Source organism: Urocitellus parryii, chromosome 15, assembly GCF_045843805.1.
Source record: "Urocitellus parryii isolate mUroPar1 chromosome 15, mUroPar1.hap1, whole genome shotgun sequence".
Lineage (NCBI taxonomy): Eukaryota > Metazoa > Chordata > Mammalia > Rodentia > Sciuridae > Urocitellus > Urocitellus parryii.
Genome location: NC_135545.1, coordinates 12,290,196 through 12,318,045, shown reverse-complemented (window position 1 = coordinate 12,318,045; position 27,850 = coordinate 12,290,196). Strand labels below are relative to the sequence as shown.

At 45.4% G+C, this 27,850-nt stretch overlaps 1 protein-coding gene across 1 annotated transcript; it reads right to left on the bottom strand.

The window, feature by feature from the left end:
• Nucleotides 1-179: 179 nt before the first annotated feature.
• LOC113176560 (cytochrome P450 2B4-like) lies at nucleotides 180-24,085 on the bottom strand. Its single transcript, XM_077793016.1, has 9 exons — nucleotides 23,913-24,085; nucleotides 9,191-9,353; nucleotides 8,899-9,048; nucleotides 7,820-7,980; nucleotides 7,278-7,454; nucleotides 6,705-6,846; nucleotides 5,304-5,491; nucleotides 4,977-5,118; nucleotides 180-915 (listed from the first exon to the last, which is right to left on the bottom strand). The coding sequence occupies exons 1-9, from the start codon at nucleotides 24,081-24,083 to the stop codon at nucleotides 734-736; spliced, it is 1,476 nt and encodes a 491-aa protein (XP_077649142.1). The 5' UTR covers nucleotides 24,084-24,085; the 3' UTR covers nucleotides 180-733.
• Between the last annotated feature and the right edge of the window lie 3,765 nt (nucleotides 24,086-27,850).

Genomic DNA, 27,850 nt, shown 5'->3' with positions numbered 1-27,850 from the left:
GAACCTCAGGTGAAGAGGATCTCGCCTGTCCTCGGTTACTGATCTGTAAAATGGGCATGGTCACCACACCCACCACAGGGGGCTATTGGGGAAGGGCCTTAAGAGAGGGCTGCCAGGTTTGAGGTTGGACAGCCAGTAATCCAAGTGGCGCAGGAGGATTGCAAGTTCAAAGGCAGCCTCAGCCACTTAGCGAGGCCCTGAGGAACTTAGTGCGACCCTGACTCTAGGGGGCCGGGTAAATGTCCCCGAATTCAATTCCCTGTTACCAAAACAAGAGAGAGAGGACAGAAAGAGAGAGGTCATATGTGAAGCCCTTCAGCACAGATGATGGAGCACAAGGAGTGGATAAATGGGACAGTATTTATTCTGAGCAAGGGAGAATTTATTCAGCATGAGCTGTGTCCTGGGAGGCAGAACTGCAGAAGGACCTACTGCCAAGTTACTATATATACACCTAGAAAGGGGCTTGATTACCTTCAAGGTTGGTTCTGACTTTTGAAATTCTATGAATAGGGGAAAGGAGTACACCTGAGGGCCTGGGAAGAGCTACAGCATGATGAAGGAAGTAAGACTACAGAAAGGACCTTCCCATGTTGATGCAGACAAGGACAGGGAAGATGCAGGTCCACAGCAGGTCTCTCAGACACAGGAAAATGTGGAGGCCATCACAGTCATTCTCTACAGGGGTAGAAACAATGACCCTGGATCCTTTGGCCCTTTTCCCTCAGCCCATTCAGTGGGGCAGGAAGCGGATCTGGTAGGTTGGGGGCACTCTGCCCACACCACTCTCCCGGGGAGTGAGGTCGATGTCCTGGGGAGCCACGGGGCTGGCCACAGAGAAGTTCTGGAGGATGGTGGTGAAGAAGAGGAACAGTTCGTTGCGAGCGATGCCTTCACCAAGACAGACGCGCTTCCCTGTGGGCACAGAGGATCACCGTGTGGGCTGGGGGCCAGGGCACATGCTTTGCCTGCCATACCCCAAAGCCCAGGCACCTGTGCATTGCTAAGGATTTTCACAGGCTTGATCTTTAACCTGTTGGGTCTTCAAGTTGATTGTTATAGGAGAGTTTATAGCTATTGTTTGATTTTCAAAGGGTTCAGTGGCCTCGTAGGAGATAAGGACCCACTTGTGTTTGGGTGTGTCAGTGTGTATAAGTATGTGTGTGCATATTTCTGACTTGACATTTTTAACATTCTTCATTTTCACAAGGAGAATAGTACTTATCAGGCACTGGCAGGATGACTAAAGGCAGAGTTGGAATTTGTAGAACAAACTCCTAGACTAACACCTGGCTTGCATTAGGAATCCTACAGGTATAGTTATTGCTGTTTGGATCTAAGAGCCACTAAGCGTGTGTGTGTGTGTGTGTGTGTGTGTGTGTGTGTGTGTTTCTGGCACTCTGTGTTACGTCTGTCTCTGGGTTTTCTTCTAGTTTTAACCTGAAATCCACCAGCTCCAAGAATTCCCTCAAAAAAATTATTCATAAAGTTGTGAATGGGACCAATGCCCATGAGCAGGGTTTCTATGGCTTCCCTCAGATGGATACTCAGAGGGGTTTGTGTTAACAGACCATAGGCTTAGAGAAGAAGGAGGACAGAGACGGCCTGAAAAGTCAGGCAGGGACACAGAGCGCCTCCAGGTGCTTCAGTCCTTCCTCATCTGCAAACTGACCACCCTGGGAAGCCCAGTGGAGGGCAGGATTCCAGGCATCCACTGCACCTTTCAAGCTGCTGCAAAGTTGTGCCTGCTTGGATGCATCTGGCAAGGGGTCTGTGTTCTTTTGGCATTTCCAGATGTCAGGAGATGGGACCTTGGAAGTACTCAGGGCAGGTCTCTGGGAGGGTTCTTCTCCTGGAACTGTCTGGGGATCCAGATCTTTCCAAGAGCCTAAGGCCTGTTATCTTCTCTCAGCACACCCTCCCCCCTTCTTTGGCTCCTTTATTCCAACACTCTATTGGTTCACTTTGCTCTTCTTTCGCCTTGGGGCACTCTGCCTCTGTCTTGGTCTATACCTAAGAAGTTTTGTTTTGTTTTTTGTTTGTTTGTTTTATCCATTTTACATTTTCTTCTTCACTCCTGTCTATCCATTCTCTCTCTCTCTCTCCTTCCTCTGTGGTCTTAAGTTCCCTCCTGTCTCTAACAGACTGTCTTCTCCGCCATGATCTCCCTTTGTCCCTCTCTCTGTCTAGTCCCCATCACTTCTCCGTTGCTTAGCTCTGTTTCAGTCTTTACTTCTCTAAGTCTCTGCCTCTCCCTAAATTTAGGACGGAGCTATTGGATGGAGGGCTGACCTTCACCCACCACCCCACGTGTTCCCTGCTCTCACTGAAGACAGAACAGACCCTGAGGACCACATTCCACAGAGCCGGGAGCTAAGCCAGAGCCCTGGGCCACTGAAGTCACTGATGAAACTCATAAATAGGTTCTTGTTTCTGGGGCCTTTCTTCCTCCCAAAACATGAGGAATCTGGATGTTGGGGTTTCCTTGGGTGGGGCTTAGGAGTTAAATCTGGCCTAAACCCCACTGAGTAAACTGCACAGTAACTTAATATTAACCAAAGGGCAATCGAACGGAGACCACATTCCTGGAACAAGTAACCAAGCCTCAGCCAATACCAGCTCTGCTCTTCAGCCACTCCCAGCCCTGCACTTCAGCCAATCCCAGCGCAGCTCTTCAGCCAATCACAAGCTACCAACTGCTCAGACACGCCAAAGCGGCCACGTGAACCAACCTCTGGACCAACGGAGCTGTTTCTGCTATTTGGATCCTTTTCTGTCTATCGCTACCTGCCCATGCATCTGGGTGGAACTCTCTAAAGCTTCACCACTGCAGGTTATGGTCCAATTCATGAATTGTTACTTTGCTCAAATAAACTCTACAAAATTTACTTTGTCTGAAATTTTCTTTTACCAAACCAGAGTGTAGAGTGGGAACAGGGCCAAGTGTGTCCAAGATGTTCCCTAAGCCGTGTAAGTAGACCCATGCCTGTAATCCCAGAGGATGGGGAGCCTGAAGCAGGATTATAAATTCAATGCCAGCGTCAGCTACTCAGCAAGGCCCTCAGCAATTTAGCGAGACCCTGTCTCTAAATTTTAAAAATAAATAAGAAGGGCTGGGATATGGTTAAACATTACAGGGTTCAATCCCTAGCGCGCGTGCGCGCGCACGCACACACACACACACACACACACACACACAAAAGAAAAAAAAGAAAAAACTTTCCCCAGCCCCAGTGTTCAAAGAGCAATCCAAACTCCTCTCCAGCCCTCAAGGCCCTTCCCGGCTGAGCTCCTCACGCTCAACAATTCCTTTCCTAATCTATAGCTGTAGCTTCTTTCAGTTGCTCTAATGGGCCACCTAACTCTACCCTGCTGTTGCCTCCACCTGGAAGCTTCTTTCCCGTAGCTGGTCAACACTCGCCCACCAGGCCTCTGCCTGGAAACCAGTTTCTCAGGTGAGCTTTTCCTCACTTACCCACCAAAGTTAGTATTTCCTACTTTGTGCTCCCAAATAACGCCAGATTATTAACGATAGTAACTGACTTTGTGCCAGGCGGTTCTAAGCGCCAGACATTTAATAATTTAATAAGATCATTATTTGGGGACAACTTGATGAAAATGAACTGTGGACTATAAGTTTCCTGGAGCAGGAATTGTGTCTGTACATGATCTGGATTTTTTTTTTATGCTTTTATTGATGCATAATAATTAGACATCATAGATTCATTGTGACATATTTATAAGTGCACATGACGATCTTGGTTCCCAGGACTTCTCTATACCTCCATCCTCCCTCCCCCTGACCACCTTCCTCTTAATTACTTTTCTTTATTTATTTTTTAATTGATGTATTATAATTATAGATCAAAGTGGGGTTTGTGAGTTTGTACATGCACAGAGCATAACTTGGTCAGTTTTATTCCTTCTCCTTTGCCCTCTGCCTTGATCCCCTTTCTCTGCTCTACTAGTCTCACTTCTGTTTTCATGAGATCACTTTTTATTCCTTTTTTTTCCTGTAGTTTCCACATATGAAAGAAACATTTCACCCTTGACTTTCTGGCTTATTTCATATAGCATGATGTTTTCCAATTCCATCTATTTATCCATTTACCAGCAAATGATATTATTTCATTCTTCTGAATGGATGAATACACAACACACTCACACACACTCACACACACACACACACACACACACACACCACATTTTCTTTTTCTTTTTTTTTTTTTTTTTTTTGTTACCAGGTATTGAACATTGAACTCAGGGGTGCTTAACCATTAAGCAACATTCCCAGCCCTTTTTTATATTTTAATCACACACAGGGTCTCACGGAGTTATTTAGGACCTTGCTAAGTTGCTGAAGCCAGCTTTGAACTTGCAATCCTCCTGCCTCAGCCTCCCAACCTGCTGGGATTAGTCAAGCCTTGCAACTATACCACATTACCACATTTTCTTTATCCCTTTATCTGCTGACAGACACCAAGGCTGGTTCCATAACATAGCTATTGTGAATTCTGTCATTATAAACATTGGTATGCATTTATAGCTATAGTATGCTGATTTTAGTTCTTCTGGATGAAAATAAAGGAGTGGGATAGCTGGGTCATATGGAGGCAATAGACTAGGGATGAAACCTCTCTGAGTTTTTAGCTGCATTATCTTAGCCCTTTAGTAAGCACTGGGCTTGGAGTCATGCTAACAAATACTTTTTGGTTGTTGATTTTTAAGAAAACGACTTTGCTCAGGTCTAGGGATTTTCCAACATTTGCCCAAGGTCCTGCTTATCAAGGCGAGCCATGGGACATAATGTCACTTCTCAAGTGTCCTGGCAGGGTGGTAGTGAAGATGGAATGGGACAGTATAGGTAAAGCAACTGGAATATGCTGAGTGCTCACAAAACAAAGACCTATCATTGTCTCCAGGAGCAGATGGGACCTGCCCCTGGTGTCTGCAAAGGGATCCCAGGTCCAGCCTACCTGCCGAGAAGGGGATAAAAGCTTCGCTCTTCTTCAGTGCCCCCTTGGCATCCAGAAAGTGGTCAGGGTTGAAGGTGTCTGGTTCTTTAAAGTAATGCGGGTCGTGGAGAGCAGAGCTCAGGATGGGGTATACTTCAGTGTTCTGAGGAAAGGTTGAAAGATCAAGAGACAGTGCCATTCCTGGCCCCACGAAAAATAAGTAAAGTGATAAAACAAACAAAAACAAAAACCAGGGGCCCTGCCGAGAAACGCACAGGAGGTTGAAACTAGAGATTAAGTGAATCAAGGACGCCCACGGAGAGCAGACCCAAACCCAGCTGGGCTCACCTTGGGGATGAGGTGCCCTCGGAAGACAGTGTCTTTAGTGACTATGTGGGGCACACCAATGGGGAGGAGGTCTCCAAATCTCTGAATCTCGTGGATGACTGCCCCCGTGTATGGCATTTTGGAGTGATCATCGAGGGCAGGTGGCCTGTGTGAGCCAATCACCTGTGCAATCTCCTCTTTGACTCTTTCTGCACAGAAAAGGGGACCAATGAGCTCTATTTCAGCAGCGAGGCTGTTCTCTGTGGACCACTAAGCCACAAAATTCCTACAGCAAGGCTCAGATCATTGATACCCTCAGAGCAAACAGCTGAGGGATGGAAAGAGGGAGATGCAACCAGAACTCTCAACATTTGAATTCTATTGAATATGTGATAAGTCATCTCCCCCGTGCACAGGTACCCTGTGTGTGCACAAACACACACACACACACACACACACACACACACACACGCCATGATTTCACAGGCAATTTTAGATGAAGGACTCCAAGCTAAAAACCTGTCAAACCCATCCCTCTAAGATGAATAAAAAATATCTAATATTTATCCTGAGTGCATTACAGGTGAAGCACTGTGTTAGGTCCTCGGGAACAGAACAGTGGAAAAGACCAGTGGTGAATCCATGAACAACAGATAAAGAAATGGCCACCTACATCAATCCTATCAATAATAAATCAATGCCTGAATGTGAAGATTAATGAATGAATGAGCAGACCAATGAATGGATGATGTATTCAACTTAGCAATAGGTGGATCAATGAATAAGTCCATTAATAAATGATTCTTGGACAAAAAAAAATGAACCCTATGAGTCACTAATCACATGAATGCTTAATTTATGAAATACATAGATGAATAAATTAGTGTAGGTATGCAAAATAATGGAGAAAATGAATGCATAGATTAAATGATAAATAAATGAGGGATGTATAAATGAATAATTTACTTAATGCAAGAAAGATGGACTGAAGACTATTTGATGGAATGATTAAGGAATGAGACTTAGTTCAGGGAAGGATGGGTGGATCCATGCCAAAGAATGAGCCATGAATCAATGACAACAGTCACTCAACTATCATTATCTGAAGGTCAACTCATAAGTAAAGGAATGTGAATGTCCTTGGATGAATCATTGATGAAAGAATCAGGGAGTCTCAATGTATGCAAATCAATAAAAGGTTGGATAAATAAATGAAGGATGATAGAAAACCTTGGAAGAACAAGTCAACAGATTGTACGTTCACCACTGGCCCACAGCACGGGCTCAGCAGGAGACCACCCTGGGCCTGCCCAGCTCCTGAAACAGAGGTCAGGGTGCCTCCCATCCATGGAGGACCCCAGCCCCACCTCTGCAGCCAGGAGGGGACCAGAGGACCCTCCCCACGTGCTCTCCCGAGCCCACCTGCCACGTGAGGGTACTTGAGCATGAGCAGGAAGCCGTAGCGCAGAGTGGTGCTGGTGGTCTCGGTGCCCGCGAAGAAGAGGGACAGCAAGGTAATGGCGAGGTTCTTGTGGTGGAACTCGCTCTGCAGGTTGGACTTCTCCTGGGCCCACAGGTGTGGAGAGGGAGGGCAGGTCAGGGCCTGGAGCCCACTGGGGACTCGCCTGTCCCCCAGGCCCCGCCCTCTGTCTCTGGGTCTCCCCCCCCCCCGGGGTCCCTGGGTGTCAGCAGGGCCAACCCCCAGTCTCTCTCTCTCTCTCTCCTCATGGCTCTGCCTGGCTTGGTGTCTCTCTCTCTCCATCTCTTTGGCTTGTTTCTGGTTTTTGTTCCCCAGTCTCTTCCTGCCTCTAAGGTTCTTTTCTCCCTGTGTGTCCCCATCACCCAGCGCCCTTTCTCCTGTCAGTCCCCCTCCTCCTTTCCCTGGTCTTCCTCCCCCCAGTCCTCCCCCTCCTCCGTCCTTCCCGCCCCCTCCCCCCTGCCTACTCCTTTCCTCCAACCTCCCTCTGTCCCCGCACCTCCCGCCCCAGGCCTCACTTTGTCCATGCGGAGCAGGTAGGCGTCGATGAAGTCTCTAGGGGCGCTGGGGTCCAGGGTTGCTCGGTGCTTCTCCACACTGTGGCCGATGAAGGTGAGGATCTCCTGCAGGTTCTCGTAGACTTGCCTGTGGGTGCCCGGAAAGTACTTCAGGACGTCGGAGAATAATTCAAACACCTGCAAGAAGGAAGGGGCAGTGAGTTCTCCCCAAGGACTGAGCTAGCAGGTGGGGGGAGTAGACATCCAGGGGCCCAACACCTCTAGGGGGAATCTCTCTCTCCCCCCAAACCTTTGACTTATTCTGTCTTCTCTCTTTTCCTCTCTTCTTTCTTCCAAGCCCTCCTCTTCTTAGTCTCTCTGGGACTCTGTTTCTGATCTTTGCTCACGGTCTCTCCCTCCCTCCACATCTCACATCCCTGTCCCTCCATGTGGCATCTACTTTTCTTCCAACTCTAGGTGCACTTCTGTTCCCCAAAAGCAGACCATGCTTTCCCATGACCCTGACTGTTCCCCTCACCCCCAGCCTCCTTCCTTTCCCAGACCTGGCCAGAGAAGGAACTGATCAGTGCGAATGACTGATAGAACATGTCCAGCAGCCGCAGGAACTCTCGGTCTTTATAGTCGAAGCGTTCTCCAAAGACGATGGAGCAGATGATGTTGGCGGTGATGGACTGGAAGAGGAAGGTGGGGTCCACGAGGGCCCCTAGGATGAGAAGGGGGCAAGTCACAGGTCACAGATTCCAGAGCCTGGGGACAATTGGCTGTTGCCCGTCTCTCTGGGATTGTCCACCGCTGCTCAGTAATAAAAGGTAAGAATAGCCATACAGCACCCACTTGCTAGCACAGCCTGTATCAGGCTTTATTCCAAGCCCTTTGCATATTTAGTTTTCACCAGAACATAGTAAAAAAATACAATTCTACTATTATCCCCCACACACTGTAGATGGACAGACAGGTTCAATAATTTATTCACAGTAGTTTCTCTTTACAAGGGCAGAATTCAGACCCAGAATTCAGCCAGTGCTGTTGGCCACTACCCTGCCTCTCTTCTGGGACCCATCTCTGACTGTGTGACCTCCTAGAATCAAGTCCTTGGGGCAGGGCTGCAGAGCTGAGCTCCATCAATGCCTTGTGCAGATTTAGAAGCCCCAATGGCTGCACCCCTCACTCCCACACCCAGGTAGTCTCTTCTCTCTACCCCGAGGGCTCTCTGGTCTTGCTTGAATCATTCTTCACTTGCTCACTGAGGCCTGTGCTTGGCAGGTGCAGTGCTGGTCTCTGAGACTGGGAGGGAGGGGGCTGGGAGCCCAGGAACCTCAGATGAATGCTACCCCTCTCTTTGGGTCTCACCTGTTTTCTCTCATTCCTCTGCAGACTTTTCTCTGAGGTTTGTCTGTCCGTCCTTCTAATTTTCTGACTCGGTTTCTCTCTCTGCTTTGTTTTTTCCTGCCTCTCAGTCTCCTCTCTCTCTCTCTCTCTCTCTCTCTCTCTCTCTCTCTCTCTTTCTGTTTCTGCATCATTACTATCTTTTTGTGCATGCATACCTCTCTTTCTGTTGCTGTGCACCCCACATCCCTCTCTGTTCCACTTCTTTCTTTTCCTGTGCATCCCTAGGCCTCACCCTTGGATTTCCTCAGCTCCTCCACCAGACACTGAGCCTCCTCCTGAATCCGTTCCTCAATGCTTCGCTTTCCCATCCCGAAGTCCCTCATGGTGGCCAGAGAGAATCTCCGAAGGGTTTTCCAACGTTCTCCATTGGCAAAGATCACACCTGGGTATGTAGGAGAGGCAGGTTGCGAGGAAGTTGGAAGGAGTCTGGCTCTGTCCCCACCCCTTGTCCTCCCTTCTCAGACTCCCCTTCCCCAGGTCCCATCTTCTATCCCACCCCATCCCAGGGACTTCTAGGTCCTCACCGTATCCCTGGAAGACTGGATCAACTATAGATATTTTCCCCCGGCCAGAGAAATCCTCAGCTTGGTCCACCAGGGCCTCCCGTATGGCCTCTGTCCCACACAGCATGACCACAGGCCTTGGTCCCAGGTACACGGTGAACACATCCCCATATTTCTCTCGAAGCTGCCAAGCACATCCACACCAGGGTTGATGTTAGTCCGTGCACACCTCCGTTGTTAACCATGAAATGCTTAGATGCAGATTGGTCCAGAGGTGTCTCCCACAAGACCCTCCTCCCTCAGGTTCCAGCCACTAAAGGGTCAATGCACAGTCCAGGCAGGTCCACTCTGATTGGCTGGGCCCTAAGCATCCACATGTTTCAGTATTTCTAATGCCATCCTGCTTGTACCCTTGAGTCTGGCCACATCTCCTGCGCCTCTCAAAGAATGTTTCTGTGACCCAACTGCTTTCCGCCTCCTGACCATTTCCTAAGAGGACGACTCTGACACACCCACTTGGCAGATGTGAAGGGTCTTCTAATGATGCTCATGAAATGGTAAAAGCCATCATATCTGTACAGCTTGGGAAATTGCTGGGCTGTGCCATTACCCCCTTGGCGTCTATGGGAATTGGTCCCAGGACCTCTGAGTAATACCAAAACCCTGAGATGCTCAAGTCCCTAATATACAATGACATAATACTTGTGTATATTTTCATCCTTCTATATACTTAAGTCATCTCTAGATGACATATACCTAATGGAATGCAAATGTTACATAAATAGGTTGTATTGCTTAGGGAATGATGTCAAGAGAAAATGTCATTACATATTCAAAATGAACACAACTTTTTTCAAGTATTTTCAATCCACAATTTAATGGACCTGTAGATGTAGAAAATTCAGCTATGGAGGAAAACTTTGTTTATTAAAGTTGATCACATGCCTACTCTGCAACTTCATCCCTCAATACTTGCCCAGCAAACATGTTCATCAAAAATATCAACCACAACATTCATAGAAGACTGCTTGACACAATGTTTATCAGTGTAGATACAGAATAAATCCAATGACAATTTCCAACAATTGAACATTATGCAGCATTGACAAAGAACAAACTACAGCTACTACCAATAACTTTGGAAAACTCACAGACACATTGAATGGAAGCAGCCAGTCACAAAAGAAAAGTGATTTTACACTTACATCTATTTACATGAAGTTCAAAGTCACAAAGAAAACCAACCCAGAGTGTCAGAATAAGTGGAAAGGTAGTGACTGGAAGGGGACAAGAAGAAGGTTTTCTGGGGACCAGCCCTGTTGTTACTTGATCTGTAAGTCAATGATATAAGTGTGCTGTTTGTAGAAATTCATTAAGTTGGGCACATTTTAGGATGAGTTAAACATTAAGAAAAAACTTGACTCAAAGAATCATAAAAATGGCCAGGCGTGTTAGCACACATCTATAATCCCAGGGACTCGGGAGCCTGAGGCAGGAGGATTGCAAGTTCAAAGACAGCCTTAGTAGCTTAGTGGGGCCCTAAGTGACCTAGCGAGACCTTATTTCAAAATAAAATATATAAAGGGCTGGGGATGTGGCTCAGTGGTTAAGTGCCCCTGGGTTGGATCCCCAGTACCAAAAAATAAATAAATAAATAAAGTAAAATAGAAATTGATAAGTTTACTTTAAAAACATCTTGCATGGATCTGTGCAAAGCCTCCTCACTGACTTCTCTGCTTCTACTCTTATGCCTCTTGATACGGTTTCGCCATTCTCCAAGCCATAGCAATCCTATTTAAGTGTCATTTAGTTAATATCCCTGACCCTCTCCAAGCCCTCCAATGTCCCCATGTCACTGAGAATGACACCACAGTCTCCATCCTGGCCCACTCAGCCGCAAACCCTGTGGTCCCCCCCCCCCCATTATCTGACTTCTTCCCCTTGCCCCTTGCTCTCCCTGATCAGCCTCTGTGCTGTCCCCTGAGCTCATTCCTGTACAGGTTCTTTGAACACCACCTGCTCCCCCTGTTGCCATACCTCCCTCTGCTTCTTTCAGGGTCTATACCAGAAACAAAGCAGGACCATGTCTATTTCCTGACCATGCATCTAAAATAATCTCCCAGCACTTTCTAAAATATCACACTGCTTTATGTCAATCATTGCTCATCTACCTAACTTCACCCTATTTTTTTGTTAATATGTCTCTCCCTGTGGATGTCCAGGAGCATAGCAACCTTGTGTTCCTGTTTAAGATGCCACGTCATCATCCATGCCTGGAATATCCCTCAGCACACACAAGGTGCCCAGTGAATTTTTTTTTACATATATATTTTTTAATTTATCTTTTAATTGACAAGTGAAGTTGTACATGCAGCATAATGTGTTGATGTCTGAATACGTTGTGAAATGGCTAAATCAAGCTCATTATTACCTCACACACTTCTCACTTTTTCATGGTGGGAACCCATAAAAATCACCTCTCGTAGCTATTTTTCCCTGTGCCATATATTGTTAGTAACTGTAGTCTCCAGGAAGAACAGAAGGTCTCTGGAACTTATTCTTCCTGCCTCACTGAAATTTGTATCCTCTGACCAACATCTCCCCAGTTCCCCCAGCCTCTGGTAGTGTGCAGTCTACCCTTTATTTGAATGAGTGTGACACTTGCACAATCCACTTACCATAAGTGTGATCATGCAGTATTTGTCCTTCTGTGCCCCACTTATTTCTCTTAACATAATGTCCCCCAGTGATGGACACCTCAGACAACAGGATTTCCTTATTTGTAAACATAATTTGCTCCATTTCCATCCCCAGTATTTTCCCTATCCCTTCCCCTCTCCATCCCCCGGTTCTCTTCCTCTACTAGTCTTCCTTCTGTCTGTTTTTTGTTTTTTAATTGGTTCCTTATACATAAAACTGAACTTCATTGTGATACATTCATTCATTCACACAGCATCCAGTCATGGGGTCCTTGACAAAGATTCCCAAACATGAGCCTTGGAAAAAAGTCTTTTGAACAAAGGGTGCTGGGGAAACAGGATATCCATTATGTGGAAGAATGAAACCATATCTCTATCTCACCCTGCATAAAAATCAGCTCAAAGTGGATCAAAGGCCCTAGGAATTAGACCAGAAACGTTGAAATTGCTAGAAAAAAAAAAAAAAAAAAACACAGGGTCAACACTCCAGCTTACGGGTGCAAGCACCAATTCCCTTAATAGGACTCCTTAAAAATGCTGCACCTGGGTTGGGGCTGCAGCTCAGTGGCAAAGCACTTGCCTTGCATGTGTGAGGCACTGGGCTTGATCCTGAGCCACCACATAAAAATAAATAAAGATATTGTGTGTTCATCTACAACTAAATATATATATAAAACCACTGCACCTAGGCCCAGAAGCACCCTGTCTTTATGAGGCCCTACAAGAACCTGCTCTTCCAGGAAAAAAAAAAATGCTTTAGGCTCCATGTTTTCTTAATTATTCCCCATCTTTAATACGATGCCTTCTTGTGTCACTGCCTTCCAAGGAGACAGCTTGTTCCTCAGAGGCTCCCAGCTGTGCCAGGTTAATGGGTACTGACATGTCTTCTTTTTTAATGTTTATTTTTTTAGTTTTAGGTGGACACAATATGTTTATTTTATCTTTATGTGGTGCTGAGGATCGAACCCAGCGCCCCACGCATTGCCAGGCGAGCACACTACGGCTTGAGCCACATCCCCAGCCCCCTGACATGTCTTTACCACAACCCAACCCCCAAACTGGCTCAACCCAACAGGGATCTTATGGAGTTAATATTCAACTACAAAAAAAAAGCACCATCAATGGCGAAATTTAAAATGACAGAATGGACTTCAGGGGAAGAGACGGCTTCAAATAATCTTTCAATTCAAGGAAATTTCACCTTTATGTTCAGGAGGGAGGAGGGGAGGAAAGAAGAGGGGATGGGGATTGAAATCAAATTCCTTGCATTGGGCTGGGGTACTGTCTCAGTGGCAGAGCATTTGCCTAGCACCTGTGAGGCACTGGGTTGAATCTCAGCACCACATAAATATAATTAAATAAAAATAAAGTATTGTGTCCAACCACAACTAAAATTTTTTAAAAATTCTTGCATGTATGATTTTGTCAAAATGAACCCAAATACTATGTATAATTATAATGCTCTAGTGAAAAATAAAAAACTCCCCGGCCAAAATAAATAAATAAATAGATTCCTAAGAGCTCAAAAAATAAAACCAAAAAATCAATAAATTGTATGGCCTTAAATTAAAATTTTTCTGTACCACAAAGGAAATAGTTAAGAATGGCAGAGAGAACCTACAGATTGGGATGGAGGGCTGGGCGCAGGTGGAATCTTTCCCAGCCAGGCTTCCAATCAGAATATATCAAGAACTCAAAAAGCTTAACACCAAAAATAATAATAATAATAATAATAATAATAATAACCCACTCAGTAAATGGGCAAATGATCTGAATGGAGACTTCTCAAAAGAACAAATACAAATGGCCAACAAATATACAAAAAAAAAATGTTCAATATCCTTAGGAATCAGGGAGATGCAAATCAAAACTGTACTAAGCTTGGTCTCACCCCTGTTAGAATAGCAGTTGACGAGAATAGAAATAATGATAATTGCTGATGAGAATTTGGGGGAAAGGCTACACTTACACATTGCTGATGGAACCATAATTAGTACAACCACTTTGGAGACCAATATAGAGGTTCCTCAAAAGACTAGGATTAGAACCACTATATGACCGAGCTAGTCCACTCTTTGGTATTTATCCAAAACAACAACAACAACAATAATTCTAAAGTCAGCATGCTATAGTGATACACGCACACCAACTTTTATAGAAATACAATTCACAACAGCCAAGTTATGGAAACAGCCTTAGTGTCCCTCAGCAGAAAAAAAAATTTTAAAGAAAATGGGAGATAGATATACATCTAGGTATAGGTTTAGGTATGGCTATAGATACACATACATATAATGGAATGTCACTCATCCGTAAAGAAGAATAATATGTCATTTGCTGGTAAATGGGTGGAACTGGAGAGCATCATGCTAAGTGAAAGTAGCTAGATTCAGAAAGTTAAGGGTCAAAAAATGTTTTATATGCAGAAATTAGAGAAAAATAAACAATAAAAAGGGGGATCTCATGAAAATAGAAGGAAGAATGGTAGAGCAGAGGAAGGGGATCAAGGAGGAGGGTGGAGGGACAGGACAGTGGAGCAACTGTAGAATGAAGTTGGCCAGTGGATTATTATTCAGTTAATAAGTAAACGGATGAGTGGGTCAAAGTAAGAGTCGTGGCAAGCACTTACCAGACGCCACCTCTAGGCAGTGTCCCATTTGTTCTGCCTACCAACTGTGAGAGTCACACGTTTCTACAGGTACTATCTCATTTTATAGAAGATTCTAGAAGAGTTGAACTTTTGACACAAATCTACATCTCTCTGACTCCAGGAGGATTTGGGGGCTTATTGGGGAGTGGAGAAGGAACAGCAGCACCTCCCCCAGTCCTTCAGATCATGACACACACGGCCACGCTCTCCTTCCCATTCAGGTGGAGGATCGTGGAAACCTAGAAGATCCTGGGAGGGTCCGTGACAGTGCTTTAGGGGCTCTGTGAATCCTCCGGCTATTATACAAATTGTGTGTGCACAGCCCGGGTTATTTTGGCTTTCAATCATGGGTCAAGCCTTGCTTTGTGAGTGGATTAATGTCATTATCGTAAGAGTGGGTTTGCTATAGAAGTGAGTTCAGCCACCTCTCTTGTGGCTTCTGCTAGAGATGACACACAACTAGGCCCTGCCAGATGCCTGTCCACTTTGACCTTAAAAGCAGAGCCCTCAGGCCCAGTCACCTCAAATGCCCCATATTTCTACACAGTTGCCTTGGTACTAAGTTTTCATCACATAAACATCCAACGACACATTCTGACCATAGCCTTGCACCACTGGCCCCAAGAGACTACTTCATGTGCCTTCCACATTCAAAACACATTCATCCCATCCCAGTAGCCACCAAAGTCTTAAGACGCAAGGCACAATTTACCCTGAGGCAAATTCTCCTCTAGCTATGAGCCTGTGAAATCAAACTAAGTTATAGATTTCCAAACTGCAGTGGTGAGACAGGCCTAGGGAAGACATTTGCATTCCAAAAGATAGAAATAAGCCAGAAGAAATGGGCAGCTGGTCTCAAGGAAGCCCTAAAATCAACAGGGAGAACACTATAGGACCCCTGTGATATATGGAAAGCAATTAAAATGAAATCATATGCACTCAGGGCCTCTGCCTATGTAATAAAAACCAGAAAGGGGGCAGGCACTGGGTCTGTGGCAACCCTTCCTGTAGCAAGGCCAGCCAAGGAAGACCTGTGCTTTCATGCACTTACTCCTTTACTCATGCACACATATTTACTGAGCACCTACTGTGTGCCAGGTACTATGAGCAGCACTGTGCTCAGATATGTTAGTCAGTTTTTTTGTCACTGTGACAAAACACCTGAGAAAAACAATTTAAAGGAGGAAATATTTATTTTGGCTCATGGTTTCAGAGGTTTCCATCCATGGTTGACTAGCTTCACTACTTTGGGCCTGAGGAAAGGCGGGATATCATGGCAGAAGGGTGTATCAGAAAAATGCTGCTCCACTCACGCCATCTAGGAAGCAGAGAGAAAGAAGTTGGGAACAAACTATAGTCCCCAAGGACCCATTCCCTTCTAAGCCCCACCTCTTGCATTTTCCACCACCTGCCAATAATGTGATTCTATCAATGTATTCATTGATGAGATCGGAGCCCTTGTGATCCAATCATTTTCTAAAAATCCCACCTCTGAATATGACTGCATGGAGCATCAGGCCTTCAATGCTTGAACCTTTGGGGGACACTCCAGATCTAAATCATAACATTTTATCCATGGACCCCAAAATCTCATGCACATTTTGCAATGCAAAATGCATTTAGTCCCTTTCTAAGAATCCACAGAGACTAAACAGTGCTGGCATTTCCCAAAAGTCCAAATTCAAAAGGCTACTCTGAGGTTCAAGGCAAACTCTTCTCTGTGAGCCCCTATAAAAAGCAAAAAGCAAGTTCCATGCTCCCGACATGCATGGGTAAGCACTGCCATTCCAAGAGGTCGGGGTGGAGGCCCAGAAATCGAGGGCTGGGGCCAAAGCACGACTGAACCCCAACAGGCAAACACTAACTCCTGCAGCTCCACGTTGGGTACTCTGGCCCCATGGTGATAGGAGGTGTACCCCCAGGGTTTGAAGAGCTCCACCCGATGGCCTTGCTGGTGGCAGTCCACATGGCCTCTGTCTTGGGTGTCTCTGCTCACCGCCAGGTGCTTCCCTGAGCAGATATTCTGCATTCCCATCCTGTCCGAATTCCTGGGGTCTGCGCTGGCTTCACTCTCCCAGCTTCGAGCATCCCCTCTTCGGAGCTGCCCACAAGGATTTTGATCCTGTCCCACACTGCCTGGTCTCCTAGCTGAATAACACAGAACATTGGTGCTGAGAAAGAGGAAAGCCTCTATGACCCCATAACTCTAGCACTCCATGTTCCTAAAAAGCCAGCACCATGTGAATGACACCCAGGTCTGCTCTGCTACCAGAAGGAGCAGTGGTAGCCAGACCCCCTTGGACCATTTCATAGTGGCCTCTAAATGCCTGGATGGTTGACACAGTGAAAAGGATCCTGGGAAACAACTTCCTGGTGGCACTGTGGGAGCAGGGTGCCCTGGCACTCTCTCCTCAAAGCAAGCTATTTCAGAGGAGTTTACACTTTTACACCCTTGAGCCTGCAAAGGGGGTTGAGGGGGTCTGGCCAGTTCCTGAGATACCCTCAAAACATCTTTTCTATTGTTCAGCTGCAATGGACTTGGCTTCTTTTTAGAGCAGCCAATCCTTGAAGCAACCACACTTTCATTGGCCCCAACTTTATATGGACTTCTTTTCCAACCAAACTGAAGATTTGTCAGAATCTTCTGCTCTGCTTCTTGCTCTCAATTTGCATAGTAAATATAGGCACAAGCAGCCAGCAGTCCACATGTTGCTGCCTGAATGCTGTACTACCTTGAAATTTCCTTTTCCAGATTAATTTACATTCAACTTCACACAAAGTCTCAGGGCACAGACAAAATGTATACAAAGTTTTTGTCAGAATGTCACACAAATGGCCTCTGGTTCAATACCCACTAGAATCCTTGCTCCCATCGGAAACCTCATGAGCACAGTCTTCACTACCTTCATTCCTGACAGCATTCTGGTTTTCTGATCTTGCACCAGAAATATCCCTTAGTCTCTGCTTACAACATTCTCAGGCTTCTCTATCCCTCATTGCCAAGATTTTCCAAATTCCTCCTGCAAACTGTTCCAAGGGTTTCCAAAACATGATCAAATGTAATCATAGCAACAACCCTCTTCTCAACACCAATATCTTGTGTTATTCAGTTTCCGTTACTGAGACAAAATACCTGAGAAAAACAAATTAAGGGAGAAAATATTTATTTTGACTCATAGTTTCAGTCCATATTTCACTAACTCCATTGCTTTGGTCCTGAAGTGAGGCAGAACACTGTGGCAGAGGAGTGTGGTGGAGAAATATGTTTAGCTCATGACAGCCAAGAAGCATGGGTTTGGGGGGTCAGGACAAAATATAGATCCAAAAGCATGATCCCCAGGACCTACTCCTTCAACTGGGTCCCACCTCCTACCATTTCTACAACCTGCCAATAATTCCATGAAATTATGAATCCATCAGTAGATTAATCCATTAATGAGAGCCCTCATGAGTCAATCATTTTCTAAAATCCCCACCTCTGAACATCACTGCAATGAGGACTAAGCTTACAACAGGTAAGTCTTTGGAGAACATTCCAGACCTGAACCATAGCATTCATATGCTTTGGGTTAAGGAAAATGGAGCATTGCCATGGATATCGGCCCACTTAGGAGAGGCAAGTGATAATCATAGCAACCATGAAAGTGCATGGTAGAGATCTGACCACATCTGGGCCTCAGGAATGACTTCCTAAAGGAACTGAAACTCCCCTGCTGATCTAGGAAACCCCATACATACTTAAGTTGTCAATCATAGTAACACCCACAGCTGAACCAAAACCCACAAAACCACCTCCCAGACACAATTGCCTGCCAGAGCAGCTCTGGACTTCTTAAGCCAAAAATCACAGCCACCAGACACTACCCTAAGGGACATGTCCACAAGCCCCAGGGCTACCAGCAAGCTGGTGTGGGAAGCCACATGGAAAAGAGCTACAGCATTCCAAGCTTACGTGGCTGTTATCCTCTGTGAATGAATCAGGCCACCACCCTCACATTTCCACAGCGTGCCTGGGAGATCCTTACTGGCTCTTTCTGGGGATCACCACTGGAGATCACCAGCCCTTGGCACTAGGAACTTTCTGTGTGGAGTAGTTACCCCTGGCTTCCTACTTATTTTATGTGAGATGGGTTCATGTCCTGGAGGCTTGGGCCCTCATGTGACAGTGTGGAAAGATGGTAGAATCTGTAGAGTTGGACTATTGGAGGGGGCAGATAGTTCACGGTGGCACCACCCTCAGAAGGAATTGATGCTAGTCTTGCAGAGAGAGCTAGTTCTTGAGTGACCATGTTGTTATAAAAGGCGGCCACCCCACGTTTGGCCTCTTCTGTACATGACCACTTCCCTTTTCTCTTCTCTTCCATGTTGTGACACACCTAAGGAGACCTTCACCAGAGGCTGAACAGATGGAACTGCCTGGTCTTGGACTGTCAGCCTCCAAAACTCTGAGTCAAACAAACCTCTTCACTTTATAAAGCACCTGAACTTGGCATTTTGATAGCAACAGAAATAAGACTAAGACTGTCTTCCCTGTCTGGTGGAGCATATTATTTCTTACTGCTCCCCTTGGCTCAGACAAGTCAATTCCTCACCGTGTTACCATCATTCCATTCGCGCCTCCTCTCCACTCCCTGTGTCCTGTTCTCATTCACTCAGGCCTTCTCCTTGCTCACCTCTCCCCAGTATCCTCAGAAATGGCTTCTTTCCTCCACTCATCCTTACTCCATCCATTCTGAGGCTCTGTTCATGTCCTACCTCTTACATAAACCCTTTCTGGACCTTCAAATGCTCCAAAAACTCATGTTCCTTCACTTGTATTTGGAACCACCCAAGAGAGCACTTAACTGTTACCTAATTTATCTTTGTGGGTTTTTTCTGTATCTCCAACCAGACTGTCCATTCCTCAAGGGCAGGTCCTTCAGCTTATCTCCTTGAACCTGCAACGGGTCCTAATATAGAGTGGAATTAGGTTTGTACATTCTTTATTTGCATTAGTTACAGGTAGAAGGGCAACCAGACTACCTCCGCAGAGCAGCTGCTGGCAGTGGTTTCTGGGCTACTCCACACTGTCTCACCCCTAGTGATCTCCTTCACTGTCCCCAGACATCACCACGGCAGGGTTATTATGACACAAAGCTAACTTAGCCTTTCCAACAAATGATTAGCACATAGAGTCTGAACTACTTTTGTAAAATACACAGGATACCCAGGATCATAGAATCTTACAGTGAAAAGATGCCTCAGAGGTCAGCGAATGTCCACCCCTTCCACGCTCCATATGAAATCCCTTCCCAAGAAGTCCCCACTGCCTGCACTCCGACAAGTTGACCACCACATCTTTTTTTAAACTCACATCTTAGGCAAATAGGAATTCCATGGTCAGTTTGACTTGTTTCAGAATCTGTAAAGGATCTTTATTGCCAATATCTTCACCAATCCTCATTGGGAAAAGAGCTGGGGGTGGGGGCAGCAAATTCTGCTAGTGGAAGGATGGTTGGCACCCAGTTAGCCTCTGAGACCTTAGAAAGCTCCCTTGAAGAGGGAGCCAGTGTTCTTGATGATTGCCATCCCAACAAGAGTGAGAGAAAATCTCAATGTCGTTTTTTATTAGCATTTACCTGGTTCTTAGGAATGTTGAATTTTTCTTATTTATCTGTTGGCCACTTGTATTTCTTCTTTTAAGAAATGCCTATTGATTGATTGAACTTTTTTTCTTTGATGTTGAGTTTTTTGAATTCTTTATATATCCTGGATATTAATCCCCTGTCAAAGGAGAGACTGGAAAGGATTTTCCCCACTCTGTCGGCTCTCTCTTCATTGTCTTAATCATTTCCTTTGCTGTGCAGAAGCTTTTTCATTGGATGTTGTTGCACTTATTGATTCTCAGTTTTGATTGTTGCACTTTAGGAGTCTTGTTAAGGAAGTTGGTGTCAGAGCCAATATGTTGGAGTGTTGATTCTCTGTCTTCTTCTAGCAGTTGCAAAGTTTCTGGTCCAATTCCTAGGTCTTTGGTCCACTTTGGGTTGAATTTGGGGCAGGGTAAAAGACAGAAATCTTCCTTTGTTTTCATATGGATATCCAGCTTTTATAGCACCATTTGTTTAAAAGTCTATCTTTTCTCTAATGTATGTTTTTTGCACCTCGGTCAAGTATCAGATGGCTGTATCTATGTGGATTTGACTCTGTGTCTTCTTTTCCATTTCATTCATTTCCATGTCTGCCAATACCATGCTGTTTTTGTTACTATAGCTCTGTAGTATAATTTGAGATCAATGCCTCCAGCATTGCTCCTCTTGTTCTAGATTTCTTTACCCTATTCTGAGTCTATTGTTCTTCCAAATTAATTTTAGAACTTCTATTTCTAGTTATCTTAAGAATATCATTGCTGTTTTCATGGGAATTGCATTGAGTCTGTATGACAGTTTTGGTAGTATGACCATTTTGACAATATTTATTCTGCCCTTAACAGAACATGGGGGACACTTCCCATCTTCTAAGGTCTTCAGTTTCTTTCTTCAATGTTCTCTAGTCTTTCACTGCCTTGGTCAGATTTATTCCCAACTTTTTATTTTGTTTTGGTTTCTGATGTTGTAAACAGGATAGTGTTTGTGATTTCTTTTCAGCAGTTCCATTGGAGTATAGGAAAGCTATTGATTTGGGTATGTTGCTCTTGTATCCTGCTACTTTGCTGAATTTATTTATCAGCTCTAGAAGTCTTCTGGTGGAGTTTTTTGGGGGTCTTCTAGATAGAGGATCATGTCATCAGCAAAAAGAGATAATTTGACTTCTTTCTTCCTATTTGTATCCCTTTAATTTCCTTTTCCTGCCTTATTGCTCTGGCTATAGTTTCAATAACTATATTGAATACAAGTGGTAAAAATGGACATCCTTATCTTGTTTCTGATTTTAGAGGAAATACTTCCAGTTTTTCTGTATTCAGTATGATGTTGTCTTTGGATTTGTCATATAATAGCCATTATAATGTTGAGATAAATTCTTTCTATCCTTAGTTTCTCCAGAATTTTGTCAAAGGCCTTTTATGTATCTATTGAAATGATCATGATTCTTTTCCTTAATTCCATTTATATGGTGAATTATGTAGGTTGATTTTCTGGGGGGCGGGGGAAGGTACTTTCATACATTGTTGTGAGACTGCAAATTAATACAACCATTTTGAAAAGAAGAATGGAGATTCCTCAAAAACTAGGAATAGAACCACCATAAGTCCCAATTATCCCACTCCTTGGTAATTATTCAAAAGTACTAAAATCAGCATCTTATAGTGACATTGGCACATCAATATTCATAGCAGCACAATTCACAATACCCAAAATAAGGAATTGTCCAGATCCTTGTCAACAGACGAAGGAATAAAGAAAATGTGGTATATGTACACAATGGAGTTCTACTCAGCCATAAAGAAGAATGACATTATGTCATTTACTGGTAAATTGATGGAACTGAACAGCATCATGCTAAGTGAAATAAGCCAGACTCAGAAAATCAAGGGTCAAATGTTTTCTCTCATGTGCAGAAGCTTAAGCAAGATAAGAGTCAGGGCAGAACCCATAAAAACAGAATTGAGATCTGTAGAGTAGAGGAAAAAAATTGAGGGGGAGGGAAGATGGATGGGAAAAGGAAGTAACCTGGAATGAAATTAACAAAGTTATGCTATGTACACCTGTGAACGTACACAGTGAATTTCACCTTTATGTATAGCACAAAATAAAAATAAATTAATAAATAAATGGAAGACCAGTAGAGTAGAGGGAGCGGAAGGGGGAGAAGAGGGGATGGAGAGAGGAAGCACTGAGGACTGAGAAAGAGAAAAGATTATTTCGTCATGTATGATTATGTTGAAATGAATCCCACCATTATGTACAAGTATAATGCACTGATAATGCACGTTTTATAAAAGAGGAAATTCAGTGACTTGAGTTGAAAAGGATGTTTCTGTCCAAAAGTTGAACCAACTTGGCCTCTAACCACCTTCCCAAATCTTGTCACGGCTCACACTATGATTATGAGCATTGCCCAGCACAGATGCAACTCAAACAATGCCTTATCTACTCATGAGACTCTCTGTGTAACTCCTCTGAAAAATCCAAAATGTCCCATAACTTGAGAGTCTGAGACTCAGATACATTGCATCTCTCAGGTCTGGTGGACAATGTCAAATAGTCACTAAAGGCCACATGCTTGACTTGACTGTCTATGATAAACACATATGTGCATACATAAATTATAATCATTCATCATTTATATGCTCCTTAAGCAAATAGTTTTTATTCTCAAATAAGTATTGTACTAAAAAAAAAATAGTCTTGTCACAAGACACTGAGATAGCCAGGCATGGTGACACACACCTGTAATCCCAGTGGCTCAGAAGGCTGAGGCAGGAGGATCATGAGTTCGAAGCCAGCCTCAGCAAAAGGGAGGCGCTAAACAACTCAGTGAGACCCTGTGTCTAAATAAAATCCAAAATAGGGCTGGGGATGTGACTCAGTGGTCGAGTGCCCAGGTACCAAAAAAAAAAAAAAAAAAAAAGACACTGAGATGGAGCTGAGGGTATAGCTGCTTGGTAGAGAACTTGCCTAGTATGCACAAGGCCCTGGGTTCCAGCCTCAGCACCAAACAACAACAACAACAAAATGTTATTTACTAATAGGCCACTGATCAGAAATATATATATATATATGTATGTATCAAAACAAAAGGGAGAACAGACCTGAGATTCAGGAGGGTGGTCTGCAGGGCGGGGGAAAGGGACAGAGGAGCTGGGAGCCACTGTCAAGATTCCATCTCCCCCACTGGAAAGTGGGGTCATGGATGCCGATTAATTATTAATAAGCAGATATTTAAATACAAATGCATGCATCAGAGTATTGACACAGGGCCTGGTAAATGACGGAGAGTGTCAACTGGCTGTTTATGTTAAAAAGCGCTCCCTACCACCCTCTCCCTGCCCCCCCCCCTTCCTCGTCTGGTCCCAGCCCTGACTCAGGCCAGCCTTTGCTCCCTTTTGTTGGCAGAAATAATATGCCCTGGACTGGTGCCACCCTGTTCCTCTCTTCCAGGGATAGGCAGGCACCCAAAGTCACAGCCGAGGGTGACGGAGGACAGCAAAGGTCTGCACTGTGGCTCACATCCACACACCTCTGCACGGCCACTCACCCCCACCGCTGGAGGACAGCGCCCCTCGCACAGCTCCAGCTGAGCAGGGATGCCTCTGGCCATCTGACCACTCTCCATCAAGATTCAGGCTCAGGCCCTTCACACCAGCCGTCCCCACCCAACCCCTGAGCTGGAAGGAGGCCTTGCTCTTCCTGCTGAGGGATCCCCAAGTACAGAGGCAGCGACCAGCCCACCGCAGGGGCCCGTCCATCTGTCTCACCCGCAAGAAGGAATTGAGCAAGCCTCTCCTGTCCATCTGCAGAAGGTTCCCCAAGAAGGGCAGAGGACGGGGGCCTGGCGGGAGGCGGCCACGGGCCTTTGGGTGGCCCCTGACCAGCAGAAGAAAGAGGCCTGTGAGCAGAGCAAGGAGCAGGAGGACACTGAGCTCCATGGTCCTGGTCTGACCGCCGTCCACCAGCTGCAGCCTCAGCTGGACCTTTTATCCTGAGCCTCCTCCCCACCCTGTTATGCAACCCCATCTGCTCCCCGCCTCCCTCGTCACCGTCCAAGAGTGTGAAGTAGCAGAGAGGTGCTGGGTGCTCACACTTCCTGCTTTCTTGGCCCCGTGACCTGCCCCCTCCCACCTGCCCCCTCCCTTCCCCTCTGCCTCCTCCCCAGATATTGGCAGAGATTCTGTGAAAGTGATACCACAGTGCACGGGGGGTGTGTGCTGCTCTGTGCGGTGTTGTGTCTTTTCTTCTGTGTTCTTGGGTGTGGTTGGGTGTGCGGTGTCCACAGATATTGTCTGCTTGTTTACGCTGTCATGCGATTGTCCCTGTCTGCTTGCCACCGTGTGGGTACTGGTGTGCTTTTGACCTGCAAAGGGACATTTTCTACATGAAGGTGCTGGTGTGCATTTTTGCTCAGGAGTCTGGGTGTTGTTATGCAGACGTTCTTGCCTGTGTGAGGGCTTCTACATATTCGTTTGGTTTCATATGTGAAAAGGCGGTTGCGTCTGAGTCGTGGGGTTGGTGGTGATGTGCGTCCCTGTGCGTTCCTGTGAGCCGGCCTGGTTTGTGCATCTCCGAGCCCCTGTCTCTGTAAGGCCTGCAGATGTGGCTGTCTCCAGGTTCTTCCTCTCACTCCCTCTTCTGTGACAGACACAGGTGGGAGTGATGGAGAAACAGGGAGAAGCAAGAGATAAAGGACTGTGACCCAGAGGGAGTCAGGACAGACACCAGGCAGGAGGAGCAGCTGGTCCCTTGGTCTCTGGACCTTCCGGCCAGTGCAGGCTGGCTCCCTCTCTGCCTCTGGCTGACTTCCCAGTGAAGGAAACTCTCTGACTCTCTTGCTCTTTCTCTGGCTCTGCCTCTATTTCCCCTTTGGACTCTGAGCTCCAGGAGCGTGGGGACGGTGTCTGGTCTGTTTTTTGTCACCGTCGTTGTTGTCTTCTGTAACTGGATATCAGAGCTTGAGTGGTTGATAATGAACAGAAATTTATTTGGTTCAGGCTGTGAAGCCCAGGAGCATGGTGCTGCATTTGGTGAAGGCCTTTGAGCTGTGTCATAACATGGCAAAAAGGCGAGGGGACATGCTTAAGAGAGAAGAACAGGGGGAGAAGGACTCTCTGGATGCCTAACCTACCCCCACAGCAACTAATCCACTCAGAGGCCAGAGCCCTGGTGACGTAATGACCCCTTAAATGCCTCCCCACCCCATTTTTTTTTCCTTTAGTTGTAGGTGGACACAGTGACTTTATTTTATTTATTTATTTCTATGTGGTGCTGAGGATCCAACCAGTGCCTCACAAGGGCTAGGTGAGCGCTCTACCACTGAGCCACCACCCCAGCACTTAAATGCCTCTCTTGATAATGTTAGAAAAGCAATCAAATTTCAAAATGATTTTTAGAGGGAACATTCAAACTATCCCATTAGGCCTTGTCCCCCCTCAACCCCCACCACCCCCCCCAAGAAAAATAACTCATGTTCTTCTCACATGCAGAACACAGTCATTCCCAATAGCCCCGGGGATCTAATTGGTTGTTCCAGCACCAACTCAAAAGTCCAAAGTCTTTTCTTTGTCACATACAGGTGAGACTCAAGTCATGATTCATCCTGCAGAGAATGAGCTTGTGAGGTCAGAACAAGTTATCGTCTTGTAAAATACAGTCGTGTAAGGGTCCGGCGGAGCGTCGGAGAAAGAGACCACACAAGGGACTTACTTCATGCAATTGGCAAAAGGGGATTTATTAATTCAGCATGCTGAGGTTCCAGGCTCACTCAGGAAGATAGAGCAGCCCAGAGCCCAGAGCAGAGGTCAAGCAGAGCTTAAGTACACTTTCTGGAGAGGGCGGTGGGCTTTGCATACATCAGAACAAATCATCATGAGTTTCAGGAAAATTGAACAACAACTCTGAGACGGGATTAGTACATTCATTGGCGGGAACAATCAGGGCAGGGGTGATTGGTCATTTCTAAGCGGGGTACACATTTAAACTGATTGTTTTTGGAGCCTAGATGCTTACGTGCCAAGTTACTTAGAGTCCTTAGCTATTAAACAACCAGGGAATCAATGGAGATATTTACTGGGCAGTTCCAGCATTGTCCTAACTGAAAGGGTAAAGTTTCTAAGCTGGAAAGCTTGAATGTAAAAGATTAGGTATTATTAAGTTCCTCTGTTACACCCAGATTCCTGAGATAGTTAAAACAACTGCCCTACTGGCCATTTAGCCTAGGGCCCTGTGCAGTTCCTCACAGGGCCCGAACCAATCAGTTTGAATGTGTAACCAGCTTACACTGCTTGACCTCAGCTCGGGGCTGGGGGCTGCTCTCCCTTCTTGAGTGAGCACGGAGCCCCAGCACGCTGGAATGGATCCCCAATAAATCCCCTTTTGCCAATTGCATGGAGTAAGTCTCTTGTGTGGTCTCTTTCTCCGACGCTCCGCCGGACCCTAACACTAACATCTACAGAGATTACAGGTTCCGGGGGTAGCAGAGGAATTGTAACAATACCTAGTCTTTACTCTTTAGCCCAGGCCTTGCCATTTAGAAACCTTACAATGCCCAGTCTTTTACACTTTAACTCAGACTTTTGCAGTTTAGAATCAGCTTAGAAATTTTACCTTTACAGTCGTCCCCTCCTGGGGGAGGGGTTTCAGTTACCCATGTTTTGCAGTTCAAAAATATTAAATGGAAAATTCCAGAAATGGACAGATCCTAAATTTTAAACTGGGTTGTGGGAAGCCATTCTTGCACGTGATTGGGCACCTCCCTGATTGGGAGTGAGGCGTTCTGGCTAAACTGTGTTGAACTAATCCCCACCCTCTCTAGGTGCGAGAGCCCATCCATGTGGGGGTGTGACTGACCATTGACCCTGAGACCAATCACTGACCCTGACCTTGGAATGCTGTCCCCCTTGACCTTCATTGAATGGAATTTTCCCCTGAATTTCTTGTTCCCCAATAAAAGGCCACTCCCTGGCGTTCTCTCTCTCTCTCTCTCTCTCTCTCTCTCTCTCTCTCTCTCTCTCTCTCTCTCCCTCCCTCCCTCCCTCCCTCCCTCCCTCCCTCCTGCTAGTCCTAAGTTCAGACCTGGTCATAGAAAAAGGTAAATTGAGTTCGTGGTTTATTTTGATCTCACTAGTTAACTTCTATGCTTCGAACCTCTTGTATGAAGCCAGCGTGCTGGTCGCGAGGTGGAATTGGCGACCACGAAGAGACATTTTAGTTCAACTAGATTGAGTGGGAGCGCGCTATAAAGATAAAGGAATTGGTGACAATTTTGGGTCACAAAAGTACCTGGAGGTACTGAAAGAATGAGACGTTAAATTATATAAAATGGGAAATTCAACTGCTACTGATAAGGAGATGTATTTGACTATTCTAGAAACTATAATTAATCAGAAAGGAAAACAGATAAAAAAAGACTCAGTTATTACAATTCTTAAAGGTTGTAGGTGAATTTTGCCCTTGGTTTTGTGACCAAGATTCGCCAAATTTACATACTTGGGAGAAATTAGGGAGGAAATTACAAAAAATTTGCCTTTCTAATGAATTACCTGGAGGCATCCAAAATATTCAAAAAATTTGGATGGCCTTAGAAATTTATCTTTTGAATACATGGGCCATAGTTTGTGGCCCCCTGAAGATCTATTGAAAGGCATTCAGAGAGCTATTAAGTCTATTCAAATGGAAAATCTGCCTGAGGCTAAGTTAATTT